At 39.7% G+C, this 25,180-nt stretch overlaps 2 protein-coding genes across 4 annotated transcripts; one reads left to right on the forward strand and one right to left on the reverse strand.

The window, feature by feature from the left end:
- Positions 1 to 14,119: 14,119 nt before the first annotated feature.
- LOC130722719 (THO complex subunit 3) lies at positions 14,120 to 19,785 on the forward strand. 3 transcript variants are annotated; one of them, XM_057573542.1, is made up of 11 exons: positions 14,120 to 14,279; positions 14,441 to 14,536; positions 15,869 to 15,998; positions 16,310 to 16,401; positions 16,527 to 16,649; positions 17,935 to 17,992; positions 18,114 to 18,213; positions 18,400 to 18,486; positions 18,601 to 18,679; positions 18,951 to 19,083; positions 19,170 to 19,785. In XM_057573542.1, exons 1-11 carry the CDS (start codon positions 14,217 to 14,219, stop codon positions 19,202 to 19,204), a joined length of 996 nt encoding a protein of 331 aa, XP_057429525.1. In that variant the 5' UTR covers positions 14,120 to 14,216; the 3' UTR covers positions 19,205 to 19,785. The 3 variants fall into 3 exon arrangements, with proteins under 3 accessions (XP_057429525.1, XP_057429526.1, XP_057429528.1); XM_057573543.1 differs by having other exon boundaries at positions 14,121 to 14,279; positions 16,527 to 16,595; XM_057573545.1 differs by having other exon boundaries at positions 14,259 to 14,308.
- Positions 19,786 to 19,985: 200 nt separating this feature from the next.
- On the reverse strand, positions 19,986 to 21,541 carry LOC130722720 (uncharacterized). Its single transcript, XM_057573546.1, has 2 exons — positions 20,641 to 21,541; positions 19,986 to 20,513 (listed from the first exon to the last, which is right to left on the reverse strand). The coding sequence occupies exon 1, from the start codon at positions 21,389 to 21,391 to the stop codon at positions 20,702 to 20,704; it is 690 nt and encodes a 229-aa protein (XP_057429529.1). The 5' UTR covers positions 21,392 to 21,541; the 3' UTR covers positions 19,986 to 20,513; positions 20,641 to 20,701.
- Between the last annotated feature and the right edge of the window lie 3,639 nt (positions 21,542 to 25,180).

The raw sequence follows: 25,180 nt of genomic DNA on the forward strand, positions 1-25,180 counted from the left end.
GAAAAAACTGTTTTATATCTTTTTGCAAAGAAATTTGGTATCTTATTGTTCAAACATGACCGAATTGTTAACAAATCAAGTTCTTAAATGATATATATTGTTCGGGTGCGAGTTTCACCAATACCAAACCCAAACTCAATCACACCAGTTTTACCGTTAAATCAGGTCGAGTTCGAATGGGTGTACGTGGATTTGGGTTATATTGTCATCCCTACAAACCATGGACCTGCTAATTTGCTCATTAAACTCTCTCTAGGCCAGGATTGGATTATAGATCCCTCGTAGGGCATGTATAGGAGTGTTGACTGTAGCACCCCGATTTCGGTGGCGTCACTTTAGTAACCAAAAGAAAATACTTTAAGCGGAAAAACGTGAATTATTTTTTTTCGACAATATAACTAAAGACAGAAAGCAATAAACTCCCCAACAAAAGATAAAAGGAACTACTATACAACTATATATACATGCCTCGCTAAACACTACCACGTCACGAGTAACCTCCAGTGACGGGTGACAGAAAAAGAGTAACGCCCGAAGGCAATATGTACAGTCCAAGGTAAAAATACTGTGTCCGCAACACTAACCTCAAAATCTAAGAACAAGTTGGCCCAGCGGCCTAAGAAAAGACCCCCTAAAAATCCAACCAGCTCTCTGTGATCCCCATAGGAAACCACACAAAAAGCTACCGGTAGGAAACTACCCTGTCCCCAAAACTGAAGCATGACGGTCAGAGCATCGACACTACTCCTACACTATCCCTACCCGAGGAGCCCACACTAGCACTCGATCCTACGCGCTAGCGCGGTCGTCATCCGAATCTGCATCCAGGACGACTAAGTCGACATACTCAACACTGCCCTCTCTGTCCACCCTAATGCGCTCCTGCACTGGCCTCTCGGGCTCGGGGCCCGGAACGAGATCCGCAACGACAGCAGCAGCAGACGGACTGGACTCCGTCGAAGCCCCACCTACTGGCAGCTCCTCAGAGGGGTCCTCATCATCCGAAGGGGATGGTGGCGGTGGAGGTACTCCCAAGCCGGGTCCACAGTGTACTCCTGGAGGCAGGTTGAAGCTCACTATGTGCCTCCTCATCACCCCTTCCGTCAAGCGTCCGAATCGGTCGACACGGTCCTCCATGACCCGACCGGTGTAGGTCGCACGGTGGCCCTCGGGATCGACCACCCATGCACCTGGGTCGTCTTGATCAAGCATCTCGTACCTGGTCCCCCCCGAGGGGCTGACCATGGTAAACCAATCCCCCATACTCATCTGACAAATGGCGTAGTCCGCCCAAACACACACAGCAGACGCGAGGGTCAACTCCAAAGAATTATATAAATAATAAAACCAGATATAATTATAGGTTAATAAATACTTGCCGCTCAGGCTTATAAGTTTTGGGATAGACTCCTAGGGTTGCATGTATCATAATGAATATAAGGAACCATAAAACAAGTAGCATGCCTCAAAAAAAAATAGGATAAACAGTTACCAATCACACTCAGCAACTAAGTCAGCATGTATGTTGCATGAAATGCAATGCTGGGTAACAAAATGCATTCCGGAAGAAGGATGGACATCAACGAGGCGGCCCTAACACCAGCCACGGTGGGTACCTTCCTGCTCGCGTGTCTCTTACACCACACAAAAGTAGTCAGATCAGCAGTGAACCCGTAGGTCTGCCATTCCGTCTGCTACTGAGGACCACCGTAGTGTCCTAAATATGGAAATCCGGGTCTTATGACCATTTTGGAATCCACCGAGGTCCGGTATCACGCCGTGTATTAACCTCAAAATGAGTGCATGAATGCAAGTGATTAGCCAAACAACGTCTCCGACCTCACCCGACACGTCGCCACGTGTTCTAGATAACTTAAAGTCTCTAAAAGAATACCCTAAGGTAAATGTCGATTCTGCGACAAAATACAATTAATCATAAACAAAAGAGTGCAACCACTCACGACAACTCTTCGAGTCATCAATGCTCTCACGAAGTCTCTCGCTTCTGTGGAGTCTCACACATTCACAAAGTCTCACGCTTCAGTGAAGTTTTATGCTTTCACAAGGTCTCACGCCTCAGTGAATTTACACACTTGCACGAAGTCTCACGCTTCAATGAAGTTTCATGCTGTTCACGAGGTCTCACGCCTCAGTGAAGATCCATGCTTTCCACAAGGTCTCACGCCTCAGTGGAGTATCACGCATTCACAAGGTCTCACACCTCCGTGAAGCTTCTCGGCTCATCCCTTGGATGGCTAAACAAACTGCTCCCAGAGCGAATGAGTATCAACATACCCAGAACTCGAAATCTTCTCAACACTTGGATCCGACGACACTTCTCGTTTTCCAAAACTAAACTTCAATCCAAAGCTTGCATCCGAGATTGTTATCTTTATTTAAAGGTTTAGAGGTTGTTTAATATCTTATGAATTTTCTTTATAAAAATAGCTCTTTTTAGTCTTATCGTATTCCCTATGAGTTTCAAAGTTCCCATAAACCCAAGTAATTCCCTGAGAAGGTCTCGATCCATTGGAGCATGACAAGGTCCGAACTCCGTTCGTCCTTTTAAAACTCTCTCAAAATCTCATAAAAATTCGGCATGACCTGCCCGTAAACCTCACTCTTCAGAATCTCAGGTACAAGTGGAATAGCATAAATAAAACAGCTCAGTCAAAAGCATAAACAGCATATTCCAACACATCCTAAGTTAACCATGTAGCACATAGCATGTGAATCATTTAGCACACAATATCATGGCCTCAAGTACTCAACAAGGTCGGCCGAAGCCTCAGAGAACAATTCAGACATTTAGCAATTAAGTGCATAACACATAAATCAAGTCGAACTTGTCGACACCTAAAGCATTATCTAGTAATTCAGAGAGTAGCCCTCACCGGTGGGTCTTCCAGCTTCTTCCTCAAGATGTTCTCCAAACTCTTCTCCTTGATTTCTGGGAATCTCCTCAAACGAACCTTAAGCAAAAATCACAGAAATCAACACCAAGAGTCAGAAACTCAGCAATCAAAGAGTCCTAGGGTTACACAGTACACTACTACCTCCGTGGTACGACAATCTAACGCGTTAAGACAAGTTTTCAAAAAATCGGATTCTCCTCCCCCCTTGATATAGCTCTCGGCCACTTTCCTTAATTGGGAGGGTCGATTTTTCTTCGATCAAACTTGGTTCCTAGGTTAACATAAGCCGTAACTAAGACGGTTCTAGGCTCGGAAAAATTTTCGGATCGAAAACTGATATAGGGGTAGTTTGGTCATTATTTTTAGCTCAGAATTTCAAAATTGGATTTTTGAAAAACAAATTGGATGGGGACGTCCACAACAACGTTTATGACGACAAATCCTACTAGCACTAAGCCAAGTCGATAGATTAGAGCGTAAAGGTTGCGACTTTGCCGAAAAATGGGTATTTAGGGTAGAAATTGATCCCGGCGGCATTTCGTCGACATTTGACAAAATCTAATCCGCAGAACACGCTCAGGAGCATGCAGGGAAGAAGTTTAGACGCTGAAATCAGCTGATTTGAACAGTTTTTCAAAAACCTCAAAATTTTGAACTCAGAAAGTCGCAGGAGAAATGGACAGAAACGACGATTCGAAGGAGAGTATAGATTACCTACCTCGAGGTCTTCGATTAGTGACGATCGGTGAAGCAAACGGGCAAGAAACGACGAAGATCCGGATCTCTCTCTCTCTCTAGGAACTCGCGGTTTTGGGGGTGGGGAAAATGGGTTTTTTTCTCAAAAAATCTAATTTTCGAGCTATTTATAGGTTTTGGAAAAAACGGAAAAATGATTTTTTTGCGATTCCGATTTTTCCTGCGCGTTCCTCTGCGCATTCTAAGATAGGTTCTGGCGACAGAATTCCAGAACTCAAAACAGGATTCTTGGAATTAAACCAAAAGATCCAAAATCGGCATAAGTCGGTGTAAGTCGGTTTATCCCGAAAAACTACTTTTTGCAGTGATCGTCGGATGAGAAAACTTCCTTCTGAAGAAAGATTAGGAATGATGAGAGAAGTAGGAGAACGCGGGTGGAATCTTCATTTGAGTTTCCGGATAGAAAAAGTCTTCATCGTCTGTCGATCTTAGGTTTTTCGAACTATCAGGGATTCCGTTTCGGCAAACTTCCGAGAATTGGAATTTGACGTTCGTACTTTCCAGGATTTCGCATCGAAATGGTTGTTTAAGGACGGAAAAGAGAAGTTCTAACATTTCTCTGAGGATTTTTGGAATTAGTTTCCATCGTGTCCTAAAGCGTAAATTAACTATTCACTAATACCTTCGACCTAGGATTAAGCGTATGTTAGTCGTGCTATAACTCTTTCGGTTTTTCGATACATTCTTGGACTTTTCCTGAACCTCTTTCCTTCCCAAATTTATCTTAATCAAATAACTCTTTTATTTTATTCACTTATCCAAAGCGTTAAAACTTGGGCCTTACATTACTACCCTCCAAAAAGAAAGTTTCGACCTCGAAACTTAAGGGTCAGTAAAAAGTTCTGGATACTGTTCCTTGATCTTTTCCTTCAGCTCCCACGTTGCATCGCCGGTGTCCTTGTTCCAAATAACCTTCACTAACTCGATCTCTTTACCCCTCAACTGCTTTACCCTTGTGTCACCAATGCTGATTGGCGGTGTCTCGAAAGACAAGTTATCCTTCAACTCAATGTCATCCAGCTCGATGACGTGCGTCGGATCAGCAATATACTTCCGCAGTTGTGACACATGGAATACATCGTGAACGTTTGATAGAAAAGGCGGTAGTGCGATCTGGTAAGCTACCGGTCCTACACGACGAGTAATCTGATAAGGTTCAATGAACTTTGGCGTCAGCTTTCTTGACTTGATTGCTCGACCAACTCCTGTAGTCTGGGTAACTCGCAGAAACACATGATCTCCTTCTTCGAATTCCAGGGTTCTGCGCCTTTGATCTGCATAAAGGTGACGTGGCACTTAAAAAAATAAAAAATTAATAGAACTTAATATAATAAACACATAATTAACCTAATTAAACTTAATCTGATCCTAATTCTAAACCTAAACTAATTACACACAATTAACATACTCAACCACTTACCCCAATTCCCAACTATTCCTAATTCCCAAATCAAACCCCAATTTCCCAATTCATCAACCGTGAAGAACCCTAGTTCTTTCTTCTTCTTCCATTTCGAGCCCTGCAATCAATCTTCTTCCTCTCGCTGATTCTTCCTCTCGCCGATTCTTCCTCTCGCTGCTTCTTCCTTATACTGTGCTGGTGTTGTTCGTTCGAGAAGGTCACCGTTTAGGACAAGGCTCTTCGTCTTCAATTACTAAGTAAGTACCCACACTCTCTTCTTCGAATACGAACAAGCTTGTTCGACTGGTTGTTATCTTTGAGGCTTTGGGTTGCCTTTTGGTTTTGTGTAGTTCAGGGTTTATGGTTTGTGTGGGTGGGTTTTTTCGTTTAGGGTTGCTATTTAGGGATAAATGTTGATTTGGCTTCTTTGGGGTTGCAGGATGGTGTTTAAACTGATTGTTCGTCATGGTGCTTTGTTTGGGACCGCCCCTTACCTGCATTACTTTGGTGGTGGTCGAATTGAGCATCTTGATCAAGATGAAGACATATGGTCCTACTTTGACACTGTAGCCATTGTGAAAGAGATGAGATACAAGGAGTTTAAGTTATGGTGGATCACTGCTGAGGATGCTGAACGACATGTCTTCAAGGATTACAAAACTGATGCTGATGCTCTTGAATTTGCTAAATATGTGAGCACACTTGGTGAAGGTTTGTTGTTTGTAGAAAATCTATCACAAGAGCAACCCAGTGTTGGCAATGTTCCCACTATTGCCATGCTTCCCTCTGTTCCCACTGTTTCAGCACAAAACAACAAGGTACCAGCACAAAACAACAAGGTTTCAGCACAAATGAAGAAGGTCCAACCAACAAAGATGAAATGTGTGAGAAGGTCCAGTCGTATACAAGTTGTGGTGACTAAAGCAAAAAATTTGGACAAGCCTTCCTTAGTGGTTCTCTCTGACGATGATGAGATGTAAAATGAACAAGTTGAGCAAGTAGACCACACTCCTACTGGTCCAGAATTAGAGCTGGTTGTAAATGTTTTTGAAGAACAGCAAGGAGAACACACTCATTCTCTTCCAGAAGTTGAGCTGCTTGTGAATATCAACACTAGTCCTGAGAACATTAGTCCTGACAACAATGTTCCTCAGGTAGATGTTGCTCCTGAGAACATAAGTCCTGAAAATGACAATGTTCCTGGTACAGAGCAGGTCCCTGAGGTAGATGTTGTTGTTGGTCCTAAGAACATAAGCCCTGACAACAATGTTCCTGAAGTTATTGAAGCAGTGTTTGGTGGAGATGGTGAAAATTCTGACAATGTTGTTTCTGTGCAAAGAGAAAGGCTTCAAGATAATGATGAAGAAAGAGACTTAGGGCATGAAGATGTATTGGACAACACAGCTTTTGCTGAGGCAGAGGCTCTTTTGAATGAGCATATCAAACATATGCTTTATAGTAGGAGTGAAGAAGGTATGGGTTTGGCTTTTGGGGATGAATCAGATTCTGAAGGAGGTTATGAGAGTGAGGATCTAGAGAGTGTGCCAACTGATTCTGAGGTGGAAGATGTTCCTAGAAGAAGATTCCCTAAGTTTGTTAAGGAAAAAATGGGCCCAGATTTCAAATTCCATATGAAAATGATCCTAACCGGCTAACCCAACTAAATTACAGAGGGGGGGTGCAGCTTGGAAGTGTAGTAGGTGCAAGCAATATGGGCACAACAAGAGAGGATGTAAGAACCCTGTTCCAGAAGAGCAATCTGAAGTTGAACCACAAGTTGATGAAGCTGTACCAGGTGAAGCACAAGCTGCAACTGCACAAGATGATGGAGTACAACCTACAACTGCACAAGATGATGGAGTTCAACCTACAACTGCTCAGAAGAAACCAAAGGTAACTAATTCAAACATTGCTTTATACTATTGCTATGAAACCTATAATGATAGAAAAAATGCAGTAGATGCAAGCATTATGGACATTATAAAACCAGATGCAAGAACATCCCAGAGTTAATTGTAATGCCTCAGCCCCGCTCTCTTCCTGGGATTGTTATAAGGGAGCCTGTCAATCCTAATGTCACAGCCCCACTCCCTCTTAATTCTGGAAAAATGGTATTCTAATAATTCATTTTCTGGTAAAATTATGCAATGAGTAACTGGTAAAAATTATGCTAACCATTGAATTTAATTTCAGAAAGAAAAGGTAGTGGAAGATCCAAGATCTGTGGATGAAACTGGCATAAGGCCTATGCAGGGACTCATGGAGGAGCTACTACTTCATATGTCATGACTAGGAATCAGGGAGGAGCATCCACTTCTGGTTCTGTCCTTCAAGTTCAGATGGAGATTGAGACTTCCAGTACTGTTGAGAGGGCTGCAACTGAGATTCCAGTAGCCAGAGGAGACCAAGTTATTGAAGATGGAGAAACCTTACCAACACAGTGCAGTGTTGTCCTTGACACAACAATGGGAGAATCAACTTGACCTTGCATTGGATGAAGGGAAAGCTTTTTGAGTGTATGAAAAAGCAAGGGAATCTTTCAAACTTTTTAAATGGTTCACATGGTTCTGAAGCAGTAGAATATGGACTACATGGCCACTATGGTCAAATTTTTTTTGTATTATTTATGGGTGTATGTGGATTGTGGACCACTTACTTTGGCCACCAACTTGCTGAATTATAAGTGTTTTAATTATGTTTTTATCTTAGCCTTTCATCTTTGTTCAAACAATGACTAGTGGAGTAATTTAACTCTTTATGTATTGATGTTGATGGTTAACCTAATTCTAGTTAGATGCCTCTTTTTGCTGTGTCATTTTAATCTTATTCAATGAGCCTATTCAATGTGTATGATGAATGAAGTTCAATGTGAACCAAAAGAAATAGCCTAAGAAATAAATGACATCAATAGTAGCCCAACAACTATTCTTCTTTTCATTAACTCCATACTTCCTTAGCCTACATACTCCATACTTCCATACACAAAATACTTCCTTAGCCTACATACTCCATACTTCCATACACAAAATACTTCCTTATCCTACATACTCCATACTACCATCTTTCAACTAAACTTTTCAACCCTTTCTAATACATAAAGTCCACACTGCTACCATCATTGCAAGGACAGTGAACAAGCATGCAATCTTCTTCTGGAACCTCTCAACTTCAAGCTTCTTCTTGAGCTTGTTAATCTTTTTATTCAAATCTGGAAGAACATGCACAGAGGTGGCTGGGCCATTACCAATCTCAGAGTTTAAACTCATTGCATCACTTTCAACTTTAGCATGCCTTCCCTGAGCTGCATTTCTTCCCATAAGTGGTTCATCAATCCAGAAAAAGAAACCACAAGAATCTGGAAACTGCAGCAGACATTGAATTCGGTTACAAGATGAAGACCGTGAGATTAAAAAGCCTCAATTAAATACATTCATTCACTTACTTGCCAAGTGAAATCAACGGTTAAAAATTAAAGACATCATTACAAACAGTTAATACACATATCACACGGTGGAGAGAAGCACATCTACACTCATTACAACAGATTGTCAGCACGGGCACAAGGAATGATGTATCATAGCAACTGACACACGTTTACTGTCTCAGTTTCAGAGTAAGCACCAATGGGTACTCAACCTCTAATAGAGTTACCTTCTGAACTAAACATCTTCTGATAGAGAAGCATCGTAGCCAGGGGTTCTGATCCATCTTCATGCTGGACAAAAGTCCATATTCGGATTTTTCAGAATGAAATTAAATCTATCCTCTGCTAAGGTCTTTGTAAAGATATCTGCCCATTGATGGTCAGTATCAACAAACTTCAGAAGAAGTACGCCCTTCTGAACATAAGCTCTAATAAAATGATACTTTACCTCAATGTGTTTCCCCCTTGAGTGTAAGATAGGATTCTTACTCAGTGAAATTGCAGCAGTGTTATCACAATATGTTGGGATGTTGCTCTCTAGGATTTGATAATCCTCTAGTTGATGTTTCATCCAGAGCATTTGAGTGCTACAAATGGCTGTTGAGATATATTCTGCCTCTGCAGTGGATAGTGCAATGGTTGATTGCCTCTTGCTTGCCCATGAGACTAAGTTGCTTCCCAGAAATTGACAATTTCCAGAAGTGCTTTTTCTCTCAGTTCTATCTCCAGCATAATCAGCATCACAATAACCTGAAAGCTTATACTCTGATGTTTTCTTATACATCAAGCCAAGGTTAGTGGTACCTTTCAGATATCTCAGGACCCACTTAACAGCAGTTAAGTGGGTTTCCCTCGGATCTGATTGGAAACGAGCACATAGATGAACACTAAACAGAATATCCGGCCTAGATGCAGTTAAGTATAGAAGTGATCCTATCATACCACGATAGAGCTTCTGACAAACTTTACCACTTGCATCTTCTTTCTCCAGGATGCATGTAGGATGCATTGGAGTCTTAGCAATTGTAGATTCTGTCATGTTGAACTTCTTCAGAAGCTCTTTAGTGTACTTGCTCTGATGGATGTGCGTTCCTTCTGGTGTTTGATCAACTTGTATACCCAGAAAGTACTTGAGTTCTCCCATCATACTCATTTCAAATTCAGCATGCATCATCTCAGAAAACTCTTTGCATAGAGATGGATTAGCAGATCCAAATATAATATCATCAACATAAATTTGCACAATTAAGATATCATCTTTGTAAGTTTTGCAAAAGAGAGTTGTATCTACTTTACCCCTTACAAACTTATTTTCCAGAAGGAATGAGCTGAGTCTCTCATACCATGCTCTGGGAGCTTGCTTCAGACCATAGAGAGATTTCTTCAATTTGAAAACATGGTCAGGGTTCTTCTCATCTTCAAAACCTGGAGGTTGATGGACATAGACTTCCTCTGAGATGTAACCATTTAGGAAGACACTCTTAACATCCATCTGATGAAGAATTATGTTGTGATTCACTAAGAATGAGATCAGCAGTCTGATAGCTTCCAGTCTTGCTACTGGAGCAAACGTTTCAGTATAGTCTATTCCTTCTTGCTGACTGTAGCCTTGAGCAACTAGCTTTGCCTTGTTTCTGACTACATCTCCTTTCTCATTCAGCTTGTTTCTGAAAACCCATTTGGTTCCAATCACGTGAACGCTTTGAGGTTTCTTCACTAGGCTTCAAACATCATTCTTGGAAAATTGATTCAGTTCTTCCTCCATAGCCAGAATCCAGTCCTTGTCTTGAAGAGCTTCATCAATTGACTTAGGTTCAATTAAGGACACCAATCCTTTCAGATTGAGAAGAGTCTCTTTAGAGGGTCTGAAGGCTGATCTGGTTCTGACTGGTTCATCTTTGTTACCCAGAATCAATTCCTTAGGATGAGACGCAGTGATTCTGCTCTTCTTCTGAGGTTGTGAATCAGAGGGACCAGCTTCTTCTGGTTCATCTTCCTCTGGCTCATCTTCCTTCTCATTTCCTCCAAAGCCAACTTCGCCTCCAGGCTTAAGTTTTAGCTCTTGGAACATACGCCTTTCTCCCGTCATGTGAAGCGAGCATCCACTGTCCAGATACCATGATTGGTGTTTCAGTGGAGCGATCAAGGATATCTCATTTTCATCATCTGAGTTAGGATCTTCCTCTGATGCTGATTCAGAGTTAGTTGCATCTTTTGACTCTGCTTCTTTGTCTTTGACAATAGCCATGAGTCCTTGAACTTCACCATCAGAGTCAACATCCTCTGACTCTGATTCATCAAAAGTCACCATCAGACTTTTCTTAGTTTTGAAGTGCTTCTTTGGCTTCTTGTCTTTTTTCAGCTTTGGACAATCACTCTTGTAGTGCCCTGATTCTTTGCATTCAAAACATGTGACTTCCTTGACTAAGGACTTCTTCTGGCCAGATGAGGATTCAAACTTTCCTTTGGCCTTTCCAGAGCCTCTGTACTTGCTCTGCCTGTGCTTCCAGATGCGGTTTAGCCTTTTGGAGATCAGAGTTAGCTCATCTTCATCAGAATCTTCTGATGCTTCTTCATATTCTTCTGCTTCAGCTTGAAGAGCTTTCGACTTCTCAGATTTGGACTTCTCAGATTTGGATTTCAAAGCTATAGACTTCTTCCTCAGATCCTGCATTTCTGAGCGCTTCAGTTCATGACATTTCAGTATGCTGATGAGTTCTTCTAAACTCATATGCTCAACATCTCTTGTAAGCTCTATTGAAGTCACTAAAGGCATCCAGCTTTCAGGAAGACTTCTAATAACCCTTATGACATGATCTTTTGTAGTGTAGCTTTTGTTGAGAGGTCTTATTCCACCTACAAGCAACTGAAATCTGGAAAACATATCCTCAATGGACTCGTTAGGTTCCATGATGAAGGATTCATACTTCTGGATCAAGGACAACGCCTTTGATTCTTTCACCTTCTTGTTTCCTTCATGGGACATTTTCAAGGATTCAAAGATACCCTTGGCAAACTCACGATCTGTAATATTCTAGTACTCTTCATAGGAAATAGCACTAAGAAGAATAGCTCTAGCTTTGTGGTGCTGTGAGTAAAGCTTCTTTTGTTCACCAGTCATCTCTGATCTGGAGATCTTCTTGCCATCAGCATCAACTAGACGCTCGTAGCCATCCACAATGATATCCCTGAGATCTGCGTCAAAACCCAGAAATAAACTTTCGATTCTGTCTTTCCAGTATTCGAACCTTTGACCATCGAACATAGGAGGCTTTGCATTGTAACCATCGTTTTGCGTTTCACTGGTGGTAGCCATTAGTTTTTCACACCGGCCCGGATCACTGAACACTGTTAGGTGTGGTAATCAGAACTTGCGCCCTGATACCAATTGAAGGTATGAAAAACGATAGAAAGGGGGGGGGGGTTTGAATAGCGTTTTCAGAATAAAACTTCCCACTTAAGATTATAACAAATCTTTCGAAACAAAAGTAAAGTGCTTAAGATAAGAGATGAGAAAAGCACACAAGGATTTTATCCTAGTTCACTTGATGAATTACTTAAGCTAGTCTAGTCCACCCGTGAAGGTGATTTCTTCCTTCTTAGAATGAAGGCAATTCACTAATCAGTACAAGTGACTAACAATACACTGACTTAGATCACACTAAGATTCACTCTCTTAGTCTTCTCTAGAATCCGATCAACCTTGATCTCCTAAAGGTAACACAAACAATCAGTTTGAGAATATTTGGTTTACAAATGAATGCTTCTTGAAAAGCTAATGGTAAACACACTTAGTTCTATTTGAAGAAAGATTGCTAAGAAGATTTGAATATTGCTTGCGCGTATATGTTTCTTAGGCGGCATCTTTCAGTCTTCAGCCTCTATATATACTCCAAGGATTAGGGTTTGAACATTGCATGAGAATGCTACCGTTGGAGGGCAGATCTGGGATTTCCAGCTTCTGATGTGGCTGAGAATGTTAGGTTAGGTTGTCAGGATAGTACACTTCTTTTGTACTTTGGATAGTGACGTGACCTTTAACCTTGTTGACTTCTGATCAGAGGAATGCTTTGTGTTGGAACTTGTGAAGCTTGTTGATCAGAGTCAGAGGGAAGCATGGATCCTCTGACCGTTGTAACTTCTGATTCTGAACTCAGAGGAGAAGTACTTGGTCTTCAGTGCCAGCTAGCTTCTAGACTTAAGAGTCTCCACTTTTCAGCTTCTGGATCTTCAGAGCCTCTAAACCATCAGAGCTTCTGAACCTTCAGAGTGTATGGGTTTTCAGAACGTCTGGATCTTCAGAACTTCAAGTGAGCTGAGTCCACATCAGAGCTTGACTGTCTTCAGATCTTCTGAAGTTTTTCTACTGTTCAGTTTGAACATAGAGATTGCGAAAGCGTTGCTAGGGTCACTCTTTAAGCAAAGTGCTTCTGATTTGTGTGAGATTATATCAAGGTCAGAGCCTGTCATGAACACACTCAGAAAACACGTTAGGGTACCATAATTGTTCATACTTAAACGTTAACTTGTAATCATCAAGACATAGAGTTGTACTACACGATCAAAACTTGATCTTACAACATTGTCCTGGAACGAGAGGACGAAGCGGATGAAGAATTCATACTTCAAGGCTCAAGAGAACAGGAACGCACGCGATTCAGGGAGAAGAGAAGAGGAACTGGTGCGAAGAGGAAGTAGGAGAAGAGAAGAGGAGAACACGATTTAGAAGAAGGAGAAGAGAAGATGAACGCGATTGAGCAGAGGGGAGGAACCCGATTCAGGAAGAGAAGAATTGGGGTAATTGGTTGGGGAATTGGGGAAATGGATATGAACCCTAATTTCTGACCTGTTGATGAATTGGGAAATTGGGGTAATTGGTTGGGGAATTATGAATGTTTAGTTAGTTTAGGTTTAGGTTTAGAATTAGGATCAGATTAAGTTTAATTAGGTTAATTATGTGTTTATTATATTAAGTTATATTAATTTTTTATTTTTTTATTATTTTAAGTGCCACGTCGCCTTTATTTAAACAGTCAGCATGCCACTTCATCCCTCGTCAGAGCTCGAAGCTCCGGCGAGGACGGGCTCCAACCGTTTTTGAACAAGAGGGATTGATTCCACAAATTTTTCCGGTCAGGGACCTGGTTCAGACGGCGAAACAAAGACAGAGACTAATTTGAAGATTAAGCCTAAAATCAATTGTGAAATTTACAAAATAAATGTGTATGATAATAACATTTATATATTTGAAAAGAAAAAAAAAACAAGGATGAAAAATGCAATGAAATTATCAAATACCTATTTGGTTCCATTGTTGTTGCCATTGTCGCGGGAATCAAAAGTGATATTCTGAATTTCGGGAGTTGGGTTTGGCACCCCACCTATGGGGCTTGGCACCCCACTTTATCAAATACGGAATTTAAAATTCCGTATTCTCCCTATTGAATACGGAACTTAAAATTCCGTACTGTATTTAAGCATGCGTGTCACATTTTCAACCACTCATTATATACTAAAACAGATACGGAATTTTATTTTCCGTATTGATACGGAACTTTAAATTCCGTATTTAATAAAGTGGGGTGCAAAGCCTAAGGGGTGGGGCACCAAACTCAATTCCCTGAATTTCCTAGGTAGAATCAAACACAGTGGTTACAACAATCACAGTGTTTTCTACTTGAACCTCACAAAAGTGCCCTCAGATTCGTTCCTTGCAACCATGGAGGAACAAACCCCATTTAAGAATCTCCATAGCAGAGAGTATTCTGGTCACAAGAAGAAGGTACCCTTTTGCTTCCTTTCTCTTTCATGGTAAAACGCGTTCAAAGTTCGAAACTTTTTGTGCTTGAATGCTTCAGTTCATGTGAAAAACAAGCCCTTTATCAATGTTTATGTTTCAATTCTGATATGGGTGTTTTTTTTTTTTTGTTTGCTTTCAAATAGGTGCACTCTGTGGCCTGGAATTGCATTGGGACCAAACTTGCCTCTGGGTCTGTGGATCAAACTGCTCGAATCTGGCATGTTGAGCAACATGGGCATGTAAGTTTACTCCTAATAGCTCTTGGAAGAACAGGAGCTGAGCAAGTTCATATCTTTTTTTCCCCTTTGTTTGATTGTCATGATTGATTTAAATGGGACTGTTTCATTTCATGGATTAGGAGACAGAAGCTATTTATGTTAGCCTTGGTCTTAGGGTTGTCTTTTAATTTGTTCTTCCTGAATAGGACTTGTGGGCTAATAGAATAATCATGACAAGCTACATAGAGATAGTTCATTTGATTAGGAAAGCATAGGTTAATTTTCCTTAAGTCTTTCAACTTTTTTTCTTAAGGGTGTGTTTCAGAGTTTTTAGGGGAGGGGAGGGGAAGGCTATGAAGGGACGGGGAGGAGAGGGCAAGAGAGGGGGAATCGGAGTAAGCCCTTCCCTTGTTTGGAAGTTCCAAATTGCCCAAAACCCCCAGATTTGGGGGAACTAATGAATACAACTAAAAGAGGATTTTGGAGGGTTTTCAGAAATACCCCGAAGTCTTCTCCCCTATTTTAAAATCTCTCAAACAGGGGAAGGGCTTCTCATAAGCCTCCAAAACTCAACTCACAAACACACCCTAAGAAATGTTGTAGGTTTGCTGTTTGTAAAAGGTTTAAGTTCCCCTCACGTATTGATATCTTGTTTAAGATTTGCCCCTTTGAAATCACCGAGGAAATTTTAAGTAATGTCTTTTATAACTTTTGGTGGTTTAGATAACAACATGACGTCTATCTAAAAGATTTTATTTGGCCTTGGGTAAAATATGTTCTTTCACATATGATTTTAATACTTCAAACTTTTTGAATGCGACTTAACCAAGGGTTAATCCTTACTCCTTAGAACCTGTTGGGAAAAGAAGAGTAAAACTTAGGATAATATAGACATGCAGCCAGGGCCCAGGGTAGGAGAAGGGCTAGGGGTCAGTTGAGATCAGTATCTAAGAATCACCACTCTTTGGTTACCTTCCCTGATACATAATGACAGTAACCAGAGGATGTTTCTATTAGAATTCGGACTTGTTAGATTAAGTCAAGAAATGCATTGCAAATTATATATGATCAGAAAGAAAATTGTTGTTGAAGCTAGAGTGAACTAGTGTCAATTGTGAATTTTTCGACAGGAACCTTTCCAGTTATGAAACTTTAGGCTACTATAAAGGGATTTTGGGGTGGAGGGGTGTGTTGGGAAGCTGAAGCCCAAAGGCACCTTTTTGCTCAAAGTTTCTCTTTCAGTATTGGCTGCTACTATTATGTTATTGTAGATTGTTTTGTTCTTCTGACGTGGTTAGAATTTGATTGTTTCATTTTATATGTGGGACGGGGTTGGCTGGGGGTTTATTATAGGGTAAAGTCAAAGATATTGAATTAAAAGGCCACACTGATAGTGTGGATCAGCTATGCTGGGATCCCAAACATGCCGATCTGATTGCGACTGCATCGGGTGACAAGACCGTTCGTTTGTGGGATGCTCGTAGTAAGTGAAAATCCATTTGTTACAATTTAATTATTATTCATATCAGAAGGAAGAAGTTATGACCTTTTATATTTTGGGAGACTTGTAATGAATTGTACAGTTATATTATCTTAATGCCGGTCACAATTAACCATATGCTCATTGGAATAAGCAAACGATTGGTTTCTTTGTTTGAAAATGTTTTCCACATCTTAGATCAATGCTTTTGTTGATGATTCATTGAAAAAGAAAGTTAACTGTAAATATTTATTATCGTTTGGAGGTCCAAAGAAGGGGCTTGTGGAAAAGCTACTCATATTTGATTTCTGCAGGTGGAAAATGCTCACAACAGGCAGAACTTAGTGGGGAGAATATCAACATTACCTACAAACCTGATGGGACTCATGTAGCTGTGGGCAATAGGGTATGTTACACAATTGCTTCATTTGCTTAAAGCTCCGAGTATTGTGACTGTATGTGTTAAGATCAAACTATATTCTCTTGCTGTTTTTCATCATATGAAGTCTTATGCGGTTTTGTTTTCCACAGGATGATGAATTAACAATACTGGATGTTAGGAAGTTCAAACCAATTCATAAGCGCAAATTCAACTATGAGGTATTAACTAGTTTTAAGTTCAAACCAATTCATAAGCGCAAATTCAACTATGAGGTATTAACTAGTTTACACTTCATTCTTGCTGATTTTTCTGTTTTCGTCAGTTTGTTAAGTCTTATTTTTAGGCTGAGGAATGAACTTATGAGGAACTTGTCTTTACACCACATTCTTATAATGTACATAAAAATGTGAATTTGCTATACGCTAATTGGTTTTCTTTTTTTACAAACCACACAACTGTTTTCAGAAGTTTGAATTGGAATTCGCAGTCTGATAAAGGGCTTATTAGTTGGAGTGTAAATTGCATATTGTTTTATAATCAATATAAATTTGTGGTCAATTGGAAGAACTAAATGTCCTAGTATCAAACCATCAGATAACCATGAATATCATGTTTGTATTCTGTTAGAGAATTCTTGTATGCCTGTTTGAGCCAACATGTCAAATAGTTATGTTCTGCCTTGGAATGTGTGTTTTCACATTGAAGCATTTTTCCAAACAGGCTAGAATTTGCATGTTTAAGTTTTTTTACTTCCATATTGGTCGAGTATGAACAATTTCAGTTTCCATGCTTTGAAACCTGACGCGTCTGTTAAAAACAGAAAGAAGCCGAAGAGCATTGTTTTTACTTACAATTAATGGTAAATCTGAGAAACATTTCTTGTTTTTTTTATCACAATATTGTACGCAGGACACACATTACAATGATTGAACTGGATCCCTAAACATTAGGGATGAAAATTTTGAAAAATGGAAAGTATGCTTAATTAACTTTCAATGGTAAGTGTATCACGAATATAAGGAGGAATCACAATTACAATCATAATCAACACTACAACCCCAGCAATGCAAGTTATGATGAGTCACCCTATGTAGATAATATGGGTTACTAAATATATGCAAAATATAAAAAAATCAAGTGAACGGTCTCTTTGACTGTACAATTCTTTGGTATTGTCTACATGATGCTTCTGCTGCGAGACACTCACCCTCACTTTCTACACCACCTGTGTTTTCTGGTTCTTAGATCTTGTTTTATTCTCTCCTGGCATTCATATCCCCTGCCGTTTCAAACATCATTATTTATGACGCTCTTTTGAAGCTCATTTGCTCATCAACTTTAAACATATGCCGGATCTTTTCAGATTTCAGAAATGTCCATCTATGATTTCATAGGTTTAAAGCGTAATAGTGTACTGCCTGCAGTTTAGTTGTATGGTTGATATGAAGTTGATAACAGACATGGATTTAACTTTAACTATTTAGGCGGCTGACATTTTATGAACTCTTTTGAGATGAATAATGTTTTTTACTCAGTGACTTCCGTATTTTTTCCTAGGTAAATGAGATTGCTTGGAACATGACAGGCGAGATGTTCTTTCTAACTACAGGAAATGGTGAGGTCATTGTTTGACTTTGCACTTTGTAAATAATTAATATCAACTCAATACATTTTGTTTCAATGACTTTGTTTAAGGTAGAAAAAATATCTTATATTTTATTTACATGCTCACTTAGGGACTGTGGAAGTACTGACGTACCCATCTCTTCGACCTCTTGAAACCCTCATGGCTCATACAGCCGGTTGTTATTGCATTGCAATTGACCCAACAGGAAGGTATGTTTCTAGTGTTTGTTGTTTCTGGTCTTGCAAATTGCATTTGTATTAGCTAGGTAGGAAACGAATGTGCAATCTCTACTGATGCATTTTTATTTTATGCCTTCTTTCCTCCAATCTTCATTGTTAATATAAAAAAGTATATATAGAAATAACAGAATAGATATCCTTGTGCTATTGAAACAGATATTTTGCTGTTGGAAGTGCTGATTCCCTTGTCAGCCTGTGGGATATCTCACAGATGCTCTGTGTGCGCACCTTTACAAAGCTGGAGTAGGTTTATCTTGGCTTCCATGTTTGTGTATTCAGCTTTTGATTTTCAGGTATATTGATTGTATTGATTGTATTAAGCTCCTTCTGACCAATATGGAATGTTATGCTTCTCAGATGGCCTGTCCGTACAATCAGTTTCAATCATACTGGGGAACTTATTGCTTCAGCAAGTGAAGACTTGTTCATTGATATTGTAAGTTATACATATCAATTTTTTATAACAGCAATGTTATATGTTACGGAGGAAAATCTTAAGAAATGCTGATGTGGCAAAGCTTAAATTGTTATTTGACAGAAATCGTGGGGTAGTGATAAGTGATAACTACCACTTACTTGTTGGGTTTCTTATCGTAACTTTTTAGTGTTTTCCTTTTTCTATTTTTTTTTTTCTATCAGTCTCAGTTATCCATCAAATATAATTTCCATAACGAATGATATTAAAAGCTTGCTACTTTATGCAACAGTCTAATGTTCAAACTGGACGAACAGTGCATCAGATTCCTTGTAGAGCTGCCATGAACAGCGTTGAGTGGAATCCTAAATACAATTTACTTGCATATGCTGGTGATGACAAAAACAAGTATCAGGCTGATGAAGGTATATGTTTTTAGCGCCTGCAAAGTGTTTATTACAAACATAAGAATCATGCGGCTGCAATTAACTCCTATGCATTTTCGTTGCAGGTGTTTTTCGAATTTTCGGTTTTGAAAATGCTTAGCATTGGCAGACCTGCCATTTTTACCTTAGTTGCTTGCAAACAAGGAAGAAAAGACTCTTGTTGCTTATCTGAATCTCTTACTGGTTGCAAGGACTGATCCCCTGGAGTTTGATTTGTAATCGGAATTAGATCATTTTTGTATTTAAAGCTTTTTTTCTCTGTTTTTATGGTAATCGGATGTTTGATTTAAGTGGGAGAGCTAGCTAGCCTTAAGCAGTCTTTGGTATGAGAGACTTGTGTATGGAAAAAAACTCTATTGCCCCACAAGGATGTGGATGTGCTCGAATAGTACTGCCGATGGAGGATACTTGTTTTATATACAAAATGATAACACTTGCTGCTCAAAAATTGTCTAAAGTGGCTAGATATTTTGCAAGGGAAGAAATATCTTGAAAAGACATATTTTCCTGTCTTCTCATTATGTCTCAGAATCTCAGAATCTTTGCTTTAGAATGTAACTTATTGTAAATTTGAGAAGGGCTTGTGTTTCCCATTTCAGTTCAAATATTGTCAATTCCAGAAGGATTTGCATGACTCAGTTTCAATTCAATTTCAGCAGGATGTCTCGGTTTCAATTCAAATATTGCTTGCTTAGATTTATTTGGAAAATACCTTTGAGTAAATGACATTTAGTTCATAAGATATTCAATAATGTGATGAAGAAAAATTGCTCTAAACTTGCTACAACTCTTGCAAGAGAAGAAGAAACCAGCCAAGTTATATTGTTTTGGCGCTTCCTAGATACTTCCATCCAAATTTTGTTTTGTCTCAACAATACACAAAAAGAAATACAAGTGCTAAATATGAATAGTAGCTTTTATTTCATGAGAAATTCCAAAAAATTGTAGCATCAAAATTGCAGCAGCTCTCAGTGTAAACTGCATAACAGACTTCACAAAATTGTGGGCATCAAGAGCACACAAGAGGTGTGTTGCTTCAGAACAGAATTAGGCTCTTGAAGGAATCTCCAGTCCCAATGACATCCTCATCAACTACTCATCAAGTCCCAGCAACACAATCATCAATGAAATCTTCTGAGTTAAGAACTTGAAAACCTTGTACAGAAAAAACCAAAATGATGATGTCTCTCCTGTCTCCCATATAGTCCTTCCTTGTGTAGAAACCTTGTATAGAAAAAACAAAATGATGATGGTCCTTATGACACCTGCTCCAGCCTCATGACTTGCCAAATTTGAAGTTTTCAGCAAACTCTAAGGCCAATTTTGATAGCAGATCTCTTATTGAGGTTGAGATTCAAAAGGGTTAGTCTAATCTATCGGACCAAAAATGCTTCATTCCTTGGTAGAGGCTGAAAGTGCAAGAGAAAATCACCATTAAGCCAAAACTTACAAACAAATTGCATAAATGCCAAAACTTACAAACAAATTGCATAAATGAAGAGAAACAAGAAAAGATCTGATCAGAGAAATCATTACCACAATCAGTCCCTCAACCAATTCCAAATCCATGCTTCACTGAAGAGCCAATCGACCATCATCATAAGCCGCAGAGAACAAACTTGGAAACAGGAAAAGCCAAACCTGTAAAGTAAACAAGACAAAAAGTAAGCAAATTATGAGAACACCAAGTAACTGGCTTCCATTTGATCTCAACACTTGAGCTCTTCATCCTCTTCCCACTCTGAGGCTCCTTAGAAAGATCAAAACTCGCCCCTTTCATCCTCAACTCCTGAATACACCTCGTCACCGCCCTTCCATCATTCCTCTCCCTCTGCAACTGCTCCCACACCTTCCAGTACCCATGCACCTTCACCTGAACCAGAAACACAAACACAAGCGAAGTGCAAAGTGACACCATGGAAGGAATCCACCACTTTTTGCAAACACTGTGGTGTTGGTCTGGGTGGTTCTGTTCACTGGTCCAGGAAGTGAACAAGAGGGTGAAGAAGAAGCCATGGAAGATGAAGAAGAAGGAACAGAGTTGGAAGAGTTCAGCTTTGACAGAGTCCATTCTGGTTTCTTTGCGCGCAATGCGTTTGGCGAAGAGATCCTCTTCTCTCTGCCATAGCTTCAGGAGCAAGAGGTGACCGGGGCTTTCGGAGATTTCGGTTAAAGGGTGGTCATCAATGGCCTCAAACATGTTGGTGGTGGTCATGGAACACAAGTGGTGCTTGTGTTCTTGGTCCACAGGGATTTCAACTATGTGGGTGTCTCTTGTTTCCGCCATTGAATCAAAAGCTAAGAATGAATTGAAATGAAAATGAATAGAACTAAACACAGAAGAATGAATTGCAGTTAACGCAGAGAAGAGAGATTGAGAATTTGTTGTTGTTGCAGAAAGAAGACAGAGAAATGTAAACGTTGTTGAGAGAGAGAGAAACATGTGTGACATAAATACCATTTCAATGCCAACGGTTACATCTGACCCAACGGTAACTTGATAACAGAAAGAAAAAAAGAAGACCAGTTAATTGTATAGTTAATGCATCCCTATTTTTTCTTCTTTCACAGACTTCATCATTATATTGAGCCGAGATAACTCAATTGGTAAAAACTGGTGGACATATAAATTGGAAAAAAAGAGATCTAAGGATCAATTCTTTGAGGGTTGTAGTTTTTTATCTTTTTATATAAAAAATAAATTCATCCTTATACTTGTCCAATATTGAAAAATATAATTTTTATTAATAAAAATATTAAACTTATTACTAATGATTTTTAGATTCAAGCGATAAAAATATAAAATGAAAGAAAAAGATTATTTATCTTAATTTAACTTTGAATTTTTATAGATAAAAAATAAAAATGTAAAAAGCTTAATGCTTTATTTGAGTTTTTGAGCCAAAGAGAAGGATCAATTATTCCAATAGGATGATGAGAACAAAGGGGTTAAAAGGTTTATGGTGGTGGGATCTCGATGGCAACCGTGCATTTGATGAGTGACGGTGGGTGTTCTTAATGAGCAATGAGTCTCAATGGCGGCAATGGGTCTCAATTGTCGCTCAGCAGACGACAGTCCCACCCCCATAATCCGAATGTAATTCCCCTGCTTGCTGACGGCGTAATCTGAAGTTGATCAGAGTAGCACAAGAAAGGCGGGGTTTGAATTGTGCCATCCAAAAATTTGGATTTTCAAACGATTAAAAGATTTATTATCTTTGTTGAAATCGTTTGGTGCAGTGGAAATGAATAGGCAAAAAGTAGATGGTGCGTACCAGCATTTATCCTGGTTCACCCCCAGAACGATAGGGCTACATCCAGTCTGTGACATCGCCAAGATTTTACTATCAAGTATGAATGACTTCTTCTTACAAATATTATTTGGACCCTGCCTCTTCAGGAAAACTGAGTATTCTTTGGACCTGCCTCTCCAGGCAAATTGAGTATTCTTTGGACCCTGCCTCTCTAGGAAAAATGAGTATTCTTTGGACTCTGCCTCTCCAGGCAATACAAGTTTTCTTAGGACTCCTCCTCACTATGTATTATCAGGACCCCTCCTTTACAACAAGTTTAAAGGACTTCTCTGTAAATGATCTTTCTCAAGATCATTTCATCTACAAGAGTCTTTTTCTAGAAAGAGTGATGGTAGATATATTTAAGTTCCTAAATCATAAATTATTTTCGATGAGGTTTGACTCTAAGAGAATACTTTATGTTCTATTACATGAGAGAGTTGCAGATGATTTGACTCTTAAGAAAATCTACTCTCCATGTTGAAGTAGACGATGATTAATGACTATACATTTGAGTGTATCATCGACTTCTAAAGTTGTGGACTTTCTTTTATTGAGCACAGAGGCTCCTTTAGATGGGTGCCCAGAAGCTTGCTCTAATGAGCTGGAAATTTTAGTCTTCAAGTCTTCCCTTCTTCCCTTTATACTTCTGAATCTTCTGTGAGATGATTACAGTCGTTGGAGCTTGTTCTTTATGAAGATTCTAGTCGTTGGATCAAACGGTACAAAGTGTACTTGCGTTAGAGCGTAGAACTATTTGATTGAGACCTTTTGTCAAAAGTTGTAATATGTCATCTAGCAGGTAGCATAAGTCTGAACTTCTATATGTTGATGTACAAATATGACAATTTGATAGTGACACCACGGTTCCTTTATCTTCATCATAGCATTGTGTCAGATCTTGAGATTTTATCGTTGAAACTTCTGCACAAAGCTTTCTTGGCTTCTTCTTCAACAGGAAGTGTACTTGATTTGACTTTGTAGCTTTCTTTGAGGGTAAACTTGATTTCTTCTTCAGACGATCTTTCTACTTCTGTCGTCTTCCTTCTACTTCAGACGATATTTCCTTCATCGTTCTTCTATTCTTTAGCTATTCAGACGATGATTCTTTGCTTCATTCATTCTGCATTCTTTCATACGATTTGACTATGGAGCTTGTTCTTCTTTCTTTCCTTCTGAAGTTGCAGACTTCATTTCATGATAGACGTTGTTCCTTTCATACGTTATGCTTCCACCGTTCATGTAAGCTTCAGATGATGCTTCTTGCTTTAGCCATTCTTCTCTTAGAAAATTTATTAGCTTAACACATGCATAATTTCTTTCTTTAGTTGGTCATTCAGAATGTGAATGATAGTGTTTGACCAAAATCTTCTTCTTCAGAAATGGATTGTCTTGTGTTGCCTAAATAAGATAGATTCTTGTAGGTGTAGACAATAAGTTCTGCTCCATTTATTCATTTCTTGGTAGAGGGAGAAAGAGGAAACTTTGATGCTGACATCTTGTACTTGTTTTCTTAATCAACGTGCTATATAGAGTATCACGTGATTCCATTTCACTTGACTTTATCCTCAAGAATGTCAAAGATATTTCCATTTGAATATGACGATCTTATCTCTGAACATTGCTTCCTTTGGTCAGCCTTGAGATAGACGTTTGAACTTAAACGTTGAGTGCAGTCTCCTCAGACGATCTGATAGCTTGTCTTGATCCTGCAAGTGTTGACTTGAAGCTTTGATTCACCTTGTATAGATGAGCTTGATACTTTGGATTTTCCTTCAGATGATCCTGATGATTCGACTCTGTTTGCCCAGGCTGTTTATCTTGATCTTCTTCAGTTTGTGCGGATAGCCAAAGGGGAAGCCAAGCGTCGTAAAAGCTAACCAATATGCAACTGCATTACAGTGTCTAGGAATAAGCTTTAATTGAATATTCCCATGGAAAGCCACACCTTGTGCAATCGGAACTTGCACATCCTGGAGAGGGTGCTCTGGACGCGGCGGAGAAGAGGCCAGGCGCACTGCTTCAGCACAATCACTCTTTATCACGATGAGGGGAAAGTTGTGATCAATAGCCAACCGGAACCCCGACGCAATGGCCTGCAATTCTGCCACTAACGGACGAGATGTACCCAGATTGTGACAGAAACCAACAACCTATTCCCCACGCTAGTTACACACAATGCCACCTCCCCCAGGCGCTCGATTGGACTTGATGGCTCCATCAACATTGAGCTTGACCCACCCTGCGCTTGGGCTCTCCCACCTACTCGAGTTCCTTGTGACAGTGCTCGACACAATCCTACCCTGGTCGACATGGTGCCTGAGAGGCGCGTCTTGCCCCAAACTGAAAGACTGAGCCATATCACGATGGCTAGCGTCAACTGCTGCTGCCTACACAAAACCCCACGCCCTCCTCTAATCTGGCGACAACCCTTGTAAAATCACTTCGTTCCTCACCCGCCACACCGCCCAAAAGATTGTTACGCACGTGCGAATTAAAAGAAAACCAGGAAAGCAAAGCACAAGAGAAAAAACTTGAAGCTTTGGAATTAGCTAGCACCAATCTCCAAATCTGGGTAACACAATGATAGTCGCTGAACAAGTGGAGCAGAGTCTCAAGAGTGGTATTGCACAAAGGTCACATTTTTTACGTCGACAGCCTACTCCAGACCCTGTGGACATTTGTCCAGATTCATTATAGACCAACTTCCATGCAAAAGTTTGAACCCTGCAAGGAACTTTCAGTCTCTAAATAGATTTAAACAAAGCCTCTGATGACCCTCG

This window comes from Lotus japonicus, chromosome 6 (assembly GCF_012489685.1).
Source record: "Lotus japonicus ecotype B-129 chromosome 6, LjGifu_v1.2".
NCBI classification, from domain to species: domain Eukaryota; kingdom Viridiplantae; phylum Streptophyta; class Magnoliopsida; order Fabales; family Fabaceae; genus Lotus; species Lotus japonicus.

Excerpts from the sequence above, each read along its gene's own strand:
- LOC130722719 (XM_057573542.1), top strand. The coding sequence starts at position 14,217 with ATGGAGGAACAAACCCCATTTAAGAATCTCCATAGCAGAGAGTATTCT. Across the intron at positions 14,537-15,868 it reads ATGTTGAGCAACATGGGCAT|GGTAAAGTCAAAGATATTGA; the intron begins GTAAGTTTACTC and ends GGTTTATTATAG. Across the intron at positions 18,214-18,399 it reads GCAATTGACCCAACAGGAAG|ATATTTTGCTGTTGGAAGTG; the intron begins GTATGTTTCTAG and ends CTATTGAAACAG.
- LOC130722720 (XM_057573546.1), bottom strand. The coding sequence starts at position 21,391 with ATGGCGGAAACAAGAGACACCCACATAGTTGAAATCCCTGTGGACCAA.